Source organism: Stylophora pistillata, chromosome 7 (genome assembly GCF_964205215.1).
Source record: "Stylophora pistillata chromosome 7, jaStyPist1.2, whole genome shotgun sequence".
In the NCBI taxonomy this organism is placed as follows: domain Eukaryota; kingdom Metazoa; phylum Cnidaria; class Anthozoa; order Scleractinia; family Pocilloporidae; genus Stylophora; species Stylophora pistillata.
Window position 1 is genome coordinate 28,972,697 of NC_142525.1, and position 15,156 is coordinate 28,987,852.

The 15,156-nt window shown below is 38.7% G+C and overlaps 2 protein-coding genes across 2 annotated transcripts; both read right to left on the reverse strand.

Moving 5' to 3' along the window:
* Window positions 1–4,041: 4,041 nt before the first annotated feature.
* Window positions 4,042–5,591, reverse strand: LOC148727384 (putative T4-type lysozyme 2). Its single transcript, XM_088728967.1, has 2 exons — window positions 4,856–5,591; window positions 4,042–4,206 (listed from the first exon to the last, which is right to left on the reverse strand). Exon 1 carries the CDS (start codon window positions 5,545–5,547, stop codon window positions 4,864–4,866), a length of 684 nt encoding a protein of 227 aa, XP_088585093.1. The 5' UTR covers window positions 5,548–5,591; the 3' UTR covers window positions 4,042–4,206; window positions 4,856–4,863.
* Window positions 5,592–7,936: 2,345 nt separating this feature from the next.
* LOC111320793 (uncharacterized) lies at window positions 7,937–13,077 on the reverse strand. The gene is made up of 6 exons (XM_022923490.2): window positions 12,957–13,077; window positions 12,502–12,571; window positions 12,079–12,210; window positions 11,559–11,702; window positions 8,785–8,923; window positions 7,937–8,125 (listed from the first exon to the last, which is right to left on the reverse strand). Coding segments are annotated over exons 2-6 (477 nt in total). The 5' UTR covers window positions 12,563–12,571; window positions 12,957–13,077; the 3' UTR covers window positions 7,937–8,124.
* Between the last annotated feature and the right edge of the window lie 2,079 nt (window positions 13,078–15,156).

Below are 15,156 nucleotides of genomic sequence, written 5' to 3' on the forward strand. Positions count from 1 at the left end.
ATACACGAGAAACGACTTTTCGATTATCCGGACCCGTTGGGTAAATATTCTGGATAATCGAGAGTCCAGATGATAAAAAATATGAATATTAATGAGACAATAAGGTAAGCAAAAGAAATAAAGATAACACATTTTTAATTCTAAAATTCTGCTTCAATTACTACAAATACACGTACACATATGACTTGCACCTATACTCATGTATATGCAAGTTTCAGCGACGTCTCGCCTCAGTCCTTCGCTTGTCTCGATATTGTCAGTGAATTTCAGGATCTTATCCCTGTTCTTCTATATATCAGAGATCTGTTGCTTGCTGATGCCAAATACAAGCGTTAAATTTGTTCCTTTTTCTCCTTTATCTAAACGTGAAATAATTATCTGTTTATACTTTATCGAGAGAACAGATCGCTTTCGCTTCGTAAACATGTTGTCGTTTTGAGTTCGCGTGTGTTTTACATAACCTACAATCGTCGACCTGATGAAGCAAAAACAATATTGAACCAATCAAAATTCAACTGGACGCATCAGAATGCTTTTTGTCTCCGAGCGCTCGATCTTTTGAAAGGGGAGGAGGTAATTAAACGCACTTTGCCTGACTTAAGTTAAACATAATCTCTGAGTTTTTTACCTTTTAAAGTTTTAAAGATCAAAGCTCATTGATATTCATTGATATAAAACGGGACCAGAGGAAAAAGTCCGGATAATCGATCTCCGGATAATCTAGGTTCGACTGTGTGGGTTCACTTTAAGGAAATGTTTGATAAAAACAAAAGCGCTTTCCCACGCTCCTTTTGACACAAGAAACAATACATGACCCAGCAACTTTTTTTTTTTTAAACAAAAAGTTAAGAAGAAAAATAACTTTTCAATGTAAACCTCGATCTCTATCCAATTTACAGATGGAATTTCGACCTGAAAAATGTAGACATAATCAATTAAACTATATCAGCTACTTTTCTAACCAGGGTTGTCAGTCAGATTGAATTTAATATTAACGTATAGTGCATCTAGACGCCTGCAGAGATTTAAGTTAAAAACAAGTCAGGCACGTTAATTTCAATATGGGAAGAGAAAATTTAAACATCTGTTTCACTTTATTTTCATTACAACTGCAAGTGGGCAACTATCTTACATCCATAAGTTAAACTATGGAGTATATAAGTGTAACAGAACAATGCGAACTTTAATGCAAATGACAACGCTCATTGCGGCTAAGTTTATTTTAGCTCGGGTGCTAGTATTGAAAATATGGCGGTGAGTATAGTTAGGCTTTTCACTGTCCCTCCTGACTGTACTTATTTCCGTTCTCTCAAAACTCACGCATAAGTTGAAACGAAATTGAATGTGTTATGTCTGGTTATGCGTGAAGAACTACCAAACAGCAAACTATGGGTGTGTCAGGACTAAAACATTCTACTTAAACGCTGATTGCTCTCTTGACCTAAGAAACATGGTGAAATTGAACACAAATAGTGGGTTTAAAGGGATAAACTGACGGTTACCTGTGTGATTATGGGCAACCAGCTCTAATTATTCCCGAGATTTTCGTGCATCGTGTCTTGACTTGCTTGCACCATTTAGAATCCTCAGCCTCGTTCGCTGCTTCTTCCCAGTCTTTTTTCTTGATCGCGGCTATAAACTTTTTGAACTTTTTAAACTTTGTCCGGCCAAGATTATATGCCATGTCGATTATGGCATTCTGCAAAGAACAGCAAAGAGCGTTGAAGGTGCTCTCGCCGATTACAGATCGAGCGTCAGCAATGGCCGTTTCCAAGCTACTGTTCAGGAGCCTTTCAATATAGTCATCGTCGAGGCAAGGAACGCAGGAACAATAAGATGTTTCATTGCTTCTGGAGCAGCAATGACATAGTTCTTTACAATTGGTTACAGGACCCTTTAAGAACGTGTCGAATAGCTTGCTGCCGGCGTCACCCTGGCACTTCCCTTTTGGGTGTGCTTTGATAAACTCTTCTCTTGCGTTATTCTTTTGCATGTTAAAACCATATCCGATGGTTCTCTTTCCGTTAGTGTCAAGGTAGACGCACCGCTTTTTGCCTTCATGCTGTTTGATTAATGGTTTTGGATCACATGTTTCAACATGAAAGAATTTGAGAAAGATGCACGAGAAAACAAATAACAGAAGAATCTCTTTCCGCTCCATGAATCGTGCAGGTCGATATCTCGTTGAATATTCTCTCAAGCGCAGATAAACAGAATGTTTCATTATCTCTCTCACTCTGTGCCAGGCTCTCAGTTTTTCGCTGGCCTGCTCTTCCAATCCTTCTCACCCGCAGGGGTTGTTTTTCTGATGGGAAAGGAGAAATTCATCTCAAATTTTAGTTCTTAATGGTTTTAAACCTGCTTTATAAATTCCACCACAATTTTTAGAGTATCTTCTAAGTAATGTCCTTTAAAACATCACATGTTCTGGCTATGCTAAAAAAAAAAAGGCCTGTGTGCTTCGCGAGTACGTCACACGCGTCTTGCTGATAATCTTAACTCTTTCCCTCCCAAGATCCCAAGAGAAATTCTCCTTGTTGTCTGCCATACATCTCTTACAATGTTATTCCTGAGAATTTGGTTTGGGATGGCATGAACATCTCCATTTGATATCCTGATCAATTGTCTTCTTAATATCATTTTGATATTAATATCATTTTTCAACTGAAAGGAGAAATGATGTCTTGGTAATTCCTGACGGTGAAAAAGTTGAGCTGTAGAACTATAGAATATTCTAACTTTAAACTGAAAATTTTAAAGAGTGATGATAAAAAAATAGAATAGTTATCTGTTTTCTAGACATAAATAAAACTGACACTTTGAAGTACGTTGACAATTAAACAGTTACCGTTCTTTAAGCTAGGAACAGAAGGGTGAACTCGACAGAAAATGAACACCAGAAAAGTGGAACACTCCTTTGCAAGAAAGCGTACGCACGGCCCAGATAAATAACGCCCTTACATGTGCAAATACATATGAAGTGCATTATTACATCCTCGCCGCATTTCATGTTATTAATTTCTATCCGTTGCTTCATGCATGAGAAATGTCCTGATCCTCGCCGGCCGTCAGAGGGTGTCTTTACTTCCTTCATTCTCCATATCAAAGCTCGTGCTTCGTTGTCAGAACACCCCTGATCTTAAATCTGGTCACTACTGAGCCATATTTCCTGCAGAATCGCGGTTCGATGATTTTAAAATGGTTTGCTTATTCGACAAAACCTGGTTACGAAAAGGTTTCTTAACTTTCCTAAGCTCTTTCAGAATGGTTGAGATTTGACAGTCTCCTTATATACCGCTGTTAGATGCACGCCCAAGTTCTTTTCCTCTTAAACTTTTCTCCCTTCCGTAACTATCTCCCCAAGGGAGAGATTACGTCGCCCTATTTAGTCCTATACTGGGGTACTCCCGCAAAATACCTAACCGGGGCTCGTTTCTCTGAAGTCCCGGTAACTTAACGTGTCCAAAGCCATATTTTAAAATCAAAGGTTAATCAATAGAGAAACAGACTCTGACACCCTAACCACTCCATTTTTTTTCTTTAGCTGCTAGTTTTATCATATAATTTCAAAACGTTTGAAACCGCCACCTTGAATGAAAACAGAACAGCTTTACGAGCTTTAGGAGTTACCGGGACCTTCGAGAAACGGGCCCTGGACGCGTATCGTTAATTCGTGATCAACGTCGAAGCTCGCGAATTTAGGACCCCCAATCTATAAACAAAGTGTCCAACTTAAATCCAGCGAGTAGGGTTTGAAAAAAACGCCAAATGTATTTTTCGAATATATTTATATAGCGTTTTTTCCCGGTGGCTATTGTAAGCTACTTTTAGCGTAAAAACGCGCTGTAAGGGGAGATGTGGGGGGGGGGGGGGGGGGAGGGAATTCAAACTATGCGACATGATCGTATCCCATACCCACCCCTACGCTTTGCATATTCACGACTAAAGAGGCTAATAAAGATACGATGTTAACTGTAATAATTGCATGTCATGCAGTTAACTAATATGCATTAAAATTACCGTGGAACTTAATTTCTCCGTTGTACCCGTTTTTATTTCTTCCATTTATAGCATACTGCTTTGATACATCCCATAATGCAATACTAGTGCACATTAAGAGCAATTGTAAGATCTCGCGGAATGCATCCCTTGTTGAAGATCTTCAGTCACAAGCATCTGAGCAGTTCACTATCCATAACATAAGATCTGAAAAACAATTGACATAAATGCAATTAGCAGATAGCAAATGGATTAACTTCTTACTAACCGAGCGCGAGGGCTGCACTGGGTAAAATTAACGTTTTCGCGATCCAAAATGAACGAACTTTGATCCTTTTGTCTCCACTTGCGACTTGATTGGTTGAAACTCCAGCTAGTCCCATTAAATGTCAAATCTTGACCTGTATTTACTCCAAGGAAATGTTTGATACATGGCAAAACACTTTTCCACGCACCCTTAGACACAAGAAACAATGCGATCGGAACAATACGATCTCTAATGCAAATAACAACGTTCATTGCTAAGTGTAGTTAAGCCCGAGTGCCATCATGAAATACATTCAATCAAAATACAGCAATGAAATATTTTATATTTGAAAATGTGGCGGTGAAAATAGTAAGGCTTTTCACTGCCCCTTCTGGCCGTACATGTTTCTTTTCACTTAAAACTCACGCCTAGGTTGAAACAAAATTGCGTACGTTATGTCTAGTTAAGCGAGAAGAACTACCAAACAACAAAATATGAGTGTGTCGGGACTACAATCTTCTACAACAACGCTGATTGCTCTCTTAACCTAGGAAACATGGCAAACTGATTGAACATAAATAGTGGATTTCAAGGGATAAACTGAGTTACTTGTGTGATTATGGGCATCCAGCTCTGATAATTCCGGAGATGGTCGTGCATCGTGTCTTGACTTGCTTGCACCATGTAGAATCCACACCTTCATCTGCTGCTTTTATCCAGTTTCTATTCTCGATCGCGGCTTTAAACTTTTCAAACTTTAAAAACTTTGTCCGGCCAAGATTATATGCCATGTCGACTATGGCATTCTGCACAGAACAGCAAAGAGCGTTGAAGGTCCTCTCGCCGATTACAGCTCGAGCGTCAGCAATAGCCGTTTCCAAGCTACTGTCCAGGAGCCTTTCAATAAAGCCATCGTCGAGGCAAGGAACGGAGCAGCATCGACATTCTTTACACCCTTTGGTTACAGGACCCTTCAAAAACGTGTCGAATAGCTTTCTGCCGGCGTCACCCTGGAACTTCCCTTTCGGGAGTGCTTTGATAAACTCTTCTCTTGCGTTATTCTTTTCCGTGTTAAAACCATAGCCGATGGTTCTCTTTCCGTTAGTGTCAAAGTAGACGCACCGCTTTTTGCCTTCATGCTGTTTGATTAATGGTTTTGGATCAAGTGTTTCAACTTGAAAGCATTTGAGAAGAACGCACGAGAAAACAAATAACAGAAGAATCTCTTCCCGCTTCATGACTTGTGCAGGTCGATATCTTGTTGAATGTTCTCCCAAGCGCAGGTGAACGGATTGTTTCATTGTCTCTCTCACTCTGCTCCAGGCTCTCAGTTGTTTACTGGTCTGCTCTTCCAATCCTCCTCACCCACGGACTCTGTTTGTCTGACTTTAGGGAAAGGAGAAATTTCCTTCAAATTTTAGTTCGTACTTGTTTTGAGCCTGCTTTAAAAATGCCACTACAATTTTTTGAGCATCTACTATGTAACGTGCTCTAACAAATCACATGTTTTGGCTACGCTAAAACAAAGGCTCGTGATCTTAGCACGTTTATCACACGCGTCTTGCTGATACTCTGAACCCCTTCCCTCCCAAGATCTCACGAGAAATTCTCCTTGTTGTCTGCCATACATCTCTTACAGTGCCATTTTGGAGAATTTGATTTGGGATGGCATGAACTTTCCCATTTGATATCTTCCTGTATCCTGATCACTTGTCTTCTTAATATCATTTTGATATAACTGCAAGGAGAAATGATGTCTTGGAAATTCCCGACGGTGAAAAAGTTAAGTTGTAGGACTATAGAACATTTTAGCTTTAAACTGAAAAATTTAAAGAGTGATGATAAAAAAATAGAATAGTTATCTGTTTTCTAGCCATAAATAAAACTGACACTTTGAAGTACGTTGACAATTAAACAGTTACCGTTCTTTAAGCTAGGAACAGAAGGGTGAACTCGACAGAAAATGAACACCAGGAAAGTGGAACACTCCTCTGCAAGAATGCGTACGCACGGCCCAGATAAGTAACGCCCTTACATGTGCAAATGCATGTGAAGTGCATTATTACATATCCTCGCCGCATTTCATGTTCAGTTTCTATCCGTTGCTTTATGCATGAGAAATGTCCTGATCCTCGTCGGCCGTCAGAGGCTGTCTTTACTTCCTTCATTCTCCATATCAAAGCTCGTGCTTCGTTGTCTGACCGTCCCCGATCGTAAATCTGGTCATTATTGAGTCATGTTTCCCCGCAAGAATCGCGGTTCGATGATTTTAAAATGGTTTGGTTATTTGAGAAAACCTGGTTACGAAAAGGTTTCTTAACTTTCCTAAGCTCTTTCAGAATGGTTGAGATTTGACAGTCTCCTTAAATACCACCATGAACGCTCAAGTTCTTTTCCTCTTGAACTTTTCTCCCTTCCTTAATCATCTCTCCAAGAGGGAGACTACGTCGCTCTACTTAGTCCCATATTGTAACATAACCAAAATAAAGCGCGGGCTTGATTGGTCAATTTAGCGTTCCCCATTTGCCCATGGGCGTACACTGCTGACGTGAGCAAATGCAAAGACTATTTTTCCGCGCGCGCTTGTTTTTTCTGGTCGCGTAAGATTTGTTAAATAAAAGGGAACTCTTTAGCTACAATGTATCAATGTTATGTTATAAAACAAATGGTAAACACCACAGCGTACACTATTGACTTATGGATGCACTTGGGAGGTTTGCTAAGCACTCAAGAAGCTAGAGTCGCTCTCGGCTATCGCCTCGAGCGACTCTTACGCTTCTTTCGTGCTTAGCAACCTCCCGCGTGCATCCATAACTCAATAGTGTACGCTGTGGTGTTTACCATTTGTTAATTAGGGTACTCCCGCAAAATTCCTAACCGGGGCTCCATTTCTCGAATATCCCGGTAACTTAACGGGCCCGACACCATATTTTAAAATAAAAGATAATAAATAGAGAAGCAGGCTCTGACACCCTAATCAGTCCATTTTGCTTGTTTAGCTGTTAGTTTTATCGTATAATTTTCAAAACGTTTGAAACTCCCACCTTGAATGAAAACAGAACAGCTTTACGGGCCAGCTAAGTTAATTACTGGGACCTTTGAGTAACAGGCCCCTAGCTGATGTGTATCGGTCGTGATATCAACGTCGAAGCTCATGAATTTGGAACCTCCCAATCTATAAAGTGTCCAACTTAAATCCAGAGAGCAGAGTTTTCAAAAAACGCCAAATGTATTTTGCAATTTTGCATATATATTTATAGAGTGTATCTAGGTGGCTATTGTAAGGTAGTTACAGTCTCGCTTAACGAGATTTTGAAAATGGGATATTGTTTTGTGCAAACTCGGAGGGAAGGGGGGGAATTCAAACTGTGCAACATGATCATACCCCATACCCACCCATATGCTTTGCATATCCACGACTAAAAAGGCTAATAGACCACTTTCATAAATGGCTGCCGTATTAATATTCTTTTGTTTAAATTTAAATTAGCCCTTCTGGCCTCGCTTGAGACAATGTGTTCTTTTGAATTTTGTGCTGGAGAACGAGGCCAGTAGGGCTAATTTAAATTTAAACAAAAGAATATTAATCCGGCAGCCATTTATGAAAGTGGTTTATAGGATACGATATCAACTATAAAAATACATGTCATGCAGTTAACTAATATACACTAAAATTACTAAGGAACTGAATTTCTCCGTTGTATCCCATTTTATTTCCATTCTTTTACAGCATGTTGCCTTGATACGTCCCATAATACAATACTAGTACATACTAAAAGCAATTTTAGGATCTCAAGGAATGGATCCCTTGCTGAAGATCTTCAGTCAAAGTATAAGCATCTCAGCGTAGTTCACTTCTTTGTACCCATGACATGAGATCTGAGAAACAATTGACATAATTGCAATTAGCAGATAGCAAATTGATTAACTTCTTACTAACCGGACACGAGGGCCACACCGGCGAATATCATTGGTCCGTGGTGGTGGCAGTGCGGACCATGCGCAGCGAGGTCCGTACAAAAACGACCGAGGGCCAATAATTCCCAGTGCAGCTCGAGCAAGCGATGTTAGCATTAAGCAGTTTATTCTGTGGCACTCGGACCAAACTGTAATTTTCCGGCTTTCGTGAGCAAAAATGCACGGCTTATGAAGGTTTCCTTTACGCATGGCAAAATCTCGACCAAGTGAGACCCGATCAGAACGCTCGGATTTACCTCTAGGCTACCTTGCTATCATATAATAATGCTTGATATTTCTTAAAGTGGATGGCTGTATGGTTAGAACAAACTTTTTCTCTTTTTATCCTTTACCCCCCAAAATCAGTATGCATATTCTCCATACAGTTCCCTTTGCATTCTTAAATTGCTGACAAGGAGAATTTGTTTAACAATCAAGAGTTTGTTTAATTAGCGATTATTTCCTTTATTCTCAGGACCTTAATGTTTTATTAAGGGTGATACAGTAAGGAGAAATTAGATGCTGATCACCCGTGGGGGCCAAAAGGTTAAAATCCATACTCATAGGTGTTAACCACTTACCATTTTCCGAAGCCATGGTAACAGCAGATGCGTCCCTCGCAGTCTGACATACCGTACATATGATCTTCTCCTGGGTCGCAAACATATTTGCAGGTTCCAGACAAGCCATATCCAAGGTAGCAACTCATTGGTGGTTCGTCTGCCGAGATGTAAATTATTTACAATGTTATGACAACTGATCAGCGCAGTCCCTTGATTAATCCTTTATCATTTCAGTACAAAAGCGCTTTTAGTTGTGTGTCGTATAACTAGATATAGAACCAAATTAATCACCAAAGATATTGGAATAATAGAGATAATTCTATGGAAAGTGTGCACGAACGATTTTTATTCACGATTGCGATGCATCAATAAAACGAGCGAGTGAGTGCAGCGAACGAGTGAGTTTTTTTTATGCATCAGTAAGTATGAAATAAACGTAAATATCACATGGAAATAATGAAATCTCATTAATATACATGCCAATGGATTAAATCGCGGAGGAAAATGGGACAGAACAAGCTGCAATTAGCTTAATTTTACATCAGATAGAGTATTTTTAAATCCAGTGTCGAAAAACCCAAATTTAAGTGATTCCAGCGATCAATCAGAACAAAAGCTTACATCATCATTAGCCAACTGAGAACTCAAAGCGAAAACGAGAAAACTGCTTGAAGCGCGGGAAAACGCAAACGACGTACAAAGTCACGATCGTTTTTAGTTTTGCGTCTGATTGGTTGAGAGAATGGCGCAAGTTTCTTGGACCAATCACAGAGCAAATTTAAAAACGTCCCCGATTACTTTTGACACTCAATTTATTTATTTATTTATTTATTTATTTACTCAAATTCAATTACACAGATAATCAAAACAAAAACAAGGAGTTAAATATATATACAAGTATAAAAAAGAGATATCTGAGTAATTAGGCCAGTTTATACAGAATTCTAGATTCCTTATTTTAAATAAACTGCCTGTGATAAAATACAAAAAAATTAAAAACTAACTTAGACAAATAGCAACAACAATACGTAATCAAAAATTATAAAAATTTATCCTTACTTAAGTTAAATTTACTGATATAAAACTGATTCACTTTCTTACTAAACAATGATACTCGATCAATTGTCCTAATAGCTACAGGCAGGTCGTTCCATAAATCCACAATGCGATTAAAAAATGAGAATTTAAAAACATCGGTTCTAAAGCGACCCTTGGCAAGTATGGCTTCTGTGTTCCTCATATTGTATTTATATGATTTGAAGCTAACATATGATAGGACGTCAAAATCAATGTGCCCCTTCAGACATTTAAAAAAGAAACATAAATCTAACACCTCCCTTCTAAACTCGAGAGGCAAAAGACCTAATTTTAGTAAACGTTCTGGATAAGTTAAATCACATTTCAAGATAAATTTGGTGGCACGCCTTTGAACACGCTCAAGGGCCTTAATTTTTGCTTTAGTATAGGGAGACCAAACTTGAGATGCGTACTCCAGCTGCGGTCGTACCAACGATTTATATAGAATCAACATAGTTTTTTGGTCGCAATCAATGTTGCACGTTCTATAGATAATACCCAACATCTTATTTGCTTTACTTATAGCAAAGTCAATGTGATCGTTCCAGGATAAATTTGAAGAAACATGAACGCCTAGATCTTTCTCAGTTGAAACGACTGCAACCTGTGACCCACTCAGATTATATGATGTGTGCATAAAACTCTTTTTCTTTGTCACGATAAGGTGCTTACACTTATTAGCGTTGAAATTCATCAAATGCTCAGACGACCAACCAGTTAAGCTTAGCAAGTCTCTTTGTAGTTGAACTGCGTCAGCACCGTTATCAATAACTCGATAACACTTCATATCATCCGCATAGAGTTGGACAGTAGTCTTAGCATCCGTCACACTTGGGGCACTGTTAATATATATTATAAACAACAAGGGTCCCAGGATAGACCCCTGGGGCACACCGGATGAAATAGGTAGTAAAGAAGATGCTCGGCCATCTATAACTGTCATATGCAAACGATCTGTCAGATAACTTCTAAACCAAGATAGCAAGTTCCCTCTTATACCAACGCCATACAGTTCCCTTAATAAGCAGTTAAATGATACAGAGTCAAATGCTTTACTGTAATCCAGAAATACTGCATCAAGCTGTTTCTTCTCATCAAGTGCTTTGGCAAAGACAAATGTAGATCTGAGAAGACTTGTAACACATGAACGTCCTTTGACAAAACCGTCTTGTAGATGGTAAAGTTTAGGCTGGATAAAGGGAAAAACACATGAAAAAACGCACTTTTCAAGGACTTTGGAGATGATACACAGTAATGATATCCCTCTATAGTTTTCAACCATTTCCTTGTCACCAGACTTAAAAACTGGAACCAGATTAGCCACCTTCCACATTTTTGGAAAACAACCACTACCGAGTTGTTTGTTGAACAAGGTACAAAGAGGAGATGAAATCGAATCTGCACACTCTTTCACACTCTATTCCAAATTGCAGTTCAACAAACCACCAGCGCGCGTCAGGATAGAAACATGAAAGCAATTCATAATCAGCATTTTCGTTTGAATGAAAAAAAAAAATCGGAACAAAATATTGAAAAGAACATGTGCAGGAATAATTTGAGTTATTTTGTTCATGTTTCTGTCTTACTAAGGCAAGTAGTTCTATTTTAGGACTCCGATAGAGAAAGTGGCGAGAGTTTACCACTAGACAAACCATAGAACGTAGCAACCTTAACTTCACCCCTTGTTTGTGAATTTCTCTAAACAATGCGCTCACCTGGCTGATTAAAGCACCACTTTGCGTCAGGGACAGTAGGATCCCAACAACAAGACTTTTCCAGACATTCCTCCTCCTTAATGCCATACCAACCACATTCCTGGCGCTCAGAAGGAGCAACGGGGCAGAGTCCATCTGGGAGATCTATAATGACGTAATAGTAGTATAAGGGGCTCATAAGGCACACAGCCAATTAGAGAAGAGTATTTTGTACCACGTGATACAAATCGAACAACCATATAGCCAGATTATTATCCAAGATGGCGATTTGATTTACCGTCATCATTTGGTCACGGTCATGCGCGATGATTGGTTATCACTTTAGCACGCAAAATACGCCACAATTCCCGACAAAGTGATCATAATTTTCACTGGAAATGTTCTTTCAAGTTCTAAAGACTTCAGCTGAGGTTTTACTGCAAAGGTTTTTTCCTATTCCAACGTAGTGAATTTTCAAAATGGTATTTTTATTTATTTATGTTTTTTATTCAGCCAAGCTGTTCAACATGTAAATTCTTACGTGTGCCAGGTTTGACATAGCACCACTTCTTGTTCGGATCACTGTTATCCCAGCAGCACCCTCGCGCCTCACACGTCTCCTGATTTATTCCCAGCCATCCGCATTCCCAACGGTCATTGGTATCACAGCTTCCTAAATCAGCATTAAAGAGATTAAAGAAAACAAATTCAGGTCACATTTATTTGTAATTTTGTCCTGAATTTTTGTCCTGATCGTTACTTGGTCTATACTATAACCACAGCCCTGATTCTTCCGGTAAAATAATGAAACAAAACAGGTCTTTGTGTCTTGTACCCAGACCTTTCACGGCCAAGTGGTTATAAGGATCCAGGCAGTCAACCAGATCCTACATTTCAGGACATTTCAGTTAAAGTTACACGGTAGGATCTGGTAACGAGATTGAGCAAAGTATTCTTAACATACCATCTGCCATGATGGTGACCGCCCCAAAGAGTAAGAACAGAACATCGAATCTTCCTTCCATGTTGCAAGACTACAAACGAAAAACATACAAGTACTCTAAATAGTTTATACAACTCAACGTGAACATTGTTACTCCAGGTGTTTTGAAATGGGGCTGAACACTGCAAACACCCAAACGATACTTGTTCTTTCTTGTAATGACTGGGTCTTCTTTAACTGTGGAAATGATCGATAAAAACCTAATCGATAAAAACCTGATCGATAAAAACCTGATCGATAAAAACCTGATCCATAAAAACCTGTCCCTCCTGCTTCACATTTTAAGAAGAAAGCTTGTCTGGTTTTCATTTCCATATAGAAAAAGGTACATCATTGGGGCCTCGATCATAACTACCCAAACAGTTGAATAACATCTACTGAATGCAAGTTTCCTTTTTTCAGTTATTATCACCTACCTTGATGCGGCTCGGTATCCAAATCAGTTGATAAAAAGACTGCCCTGTAACAATTTGCAATTTAGCTCCTTGAACACTAGCTATAGCTTGGTGAAGTGAGTCACGTCGAGTTGCTGCTCTTTCTTTTAACAAGTAATAAATGATGATTTAAACAGATAATTACTTATAGCTTGTTAACCAATCAGCGAGCTCTCAAAGCAATTAGAACAACATTCTTGCTGGGAAAAGAGCATGCTCTAACAACATAATTCATGTTTTAAGTAGATTTACATAAGATAGGCACTTGAAATAGGTGTGGTCGCGGCTTCACTATGGAAATGTAATATGCGTGGACGATTGCATTAGCGCGCTATTGTCAAGGTGAAAATTAAATAATATAGCTATGAGAGAATGTTCATATTTTTATCGAATCTCACGGGAAGCCTGTTTATCTTCATTTACGTATTTTTTAACGATCTGCGGTAGCAGTGTACTGATATGGTGAAAAATGTCGTGGTGAAATTTTGTGCGAAAAAACACCTGTCGCCTTCCCTCAGGCCATGCTCATTTGCTGCAGCAAGTGCTGTACTTTAGTTGTGGAATATGGTGCAGAATGGAAAGAAATTCTGCCGTGGAAGGAAGAGAGTATGTTTTCTTACAAACAGAATATCTATTTTTGACAGTTTTTATCAGAAGTCAAATATTTATTATGCAGTGATATTTTACCTGGAAACTGTTTTGGGCAGAAAAAATTCAATGTCGATGGTTTTTTTCTCCCTCAGGGCGAAGGAAAAAGAAATTGAAATAGCTCCTGAGGACAATCGACAAGAAATGCGGAGCCGAGAATGTTGTAATGCAAGTCAGAAAAAAGTTGACTAATGCGACGTTTTTTAAAAGAAAAAGATAAAAACTAAGCAAGAATTGACAGCATTGGGAACAATCACGCTAAGCGATCATAATTTGTTTACAGTAACGGAAAACTGAACTAGAAAATTACCTCCTAACAGAACCATACAATTAATAAATTGCTTTGTTACAGTTAAACGGCACGTTTTTTAGTTTGTGTATATAGTCAGTTGCTTTGGAGTTTTGTGTAGATACTTAAACATATTTTTATAATATCTTTCATTCAAATAAGTTCGTAAAATGAAATTTAACGTAATAGAAAATGTTCCGTGCGAATATGTTGATATGTTATATTAAAAGAAGTTAGGAGAATAGCCAAGACACAGAGGAAAATTTTCCTGACGGTGAGTTTCACTCAACGGATTAACCAGTCGATGGTTTATGAAACTACCTTCTCTGAGGCTAACAGTTTTGAAGGAATCTCTAACTATATTCACTCCATCCAGTTGGTGCTGTTAGGGAGATTTCTTCCGCTGTCAAAAATTCGCTTGTAATTAGAATAACAATAAACACAGAGCATTTATTTAGCCAGGGCCCCTCTATGAATTGTTGCAAGTAAACGGCCACACATTTGCCGCGGGAGTTAAGTAAACGATGAAGTGAAATAAGCAAAAAAGGGAAAGGAGGCCATTCTAGCTGGTTTTCCACGTTGAAATTATTTCATGATTTATCTAGTCTATATAATGATTTTTGAAGCAGAATTTTCCTTTTTGGACAAGTATACGGGATATTCGAAGCTAACACAACACAACAGGTGTGCTTCGACATCTCTGATCGAATGCAAGTATCGCGACGCCTTGCGTGTTCAGAAGGCTCAGCCCAGTCGTCGAAAGAAATCTGTTTCTTTTTCCCGAGTAGTTTGCAAATGCACCTTAGTACTCATTCAGTTTGATCGGGCTTATGTATTTGTGGGTACAAAAACCTTACAAGAGAATATTTATAATCTCTTGAACCCAAGCTCAGGCAGAGGAAAAAATGTTGAACCAACGCCGGCATCACTTGATTATAGTGGTTAATGACTACAAAAAAAGTTTTAATAATGTTTCGTTCATGTTCATTGATATACTGCTTATCACACCTGGCGCTACTAACTACGAAGCCTTACGTTAAAAAAAGCTCGTCGAGCGGACATTATGTTTTATCAACTTTGAGCAATCAAATGTCACGAATTGAGAATGAACATTTCTGACCACGATTGGCTTTACTATTACTATTTTTTTTATTAATTTTAACAGAAAAACGACAATATTCTGTCGAATAATGACAGATTTTCTTAACTTAGTTCTGTGAGTCCACCTCGACGGATAAGCCTGAC

Coding starts and splice junctions, on each gene's coding strand:
- LOC148727384 (XM_088728967.1), bottom strand. CDS start 5,547: ATGAAACAATCCGTTCACCTGCGCTTGGGAGAACATTCAACAAGATAT.
- LOC111320793 (XM_022923490.2), bottom strand. CDS start 12,562: ATGGAAGGAAGATTCGATGTTCTGTTCTTACTCTTTGGGGCGGTCACC. Junction 12,211..12,501: donor GGTCACCATCATGGCAGATG/GTATGTTAAGAA, acceptor ATGCTGATTTAG/GAAGCTGTGATACCAATGAC. Junction 11,703..12,078: donor CTATGTCAAACCTGGCACAC/GTAAGAATTTAC, acceptor ACGTCATTATAG/ATCTCCCAGATGGACTCTGC.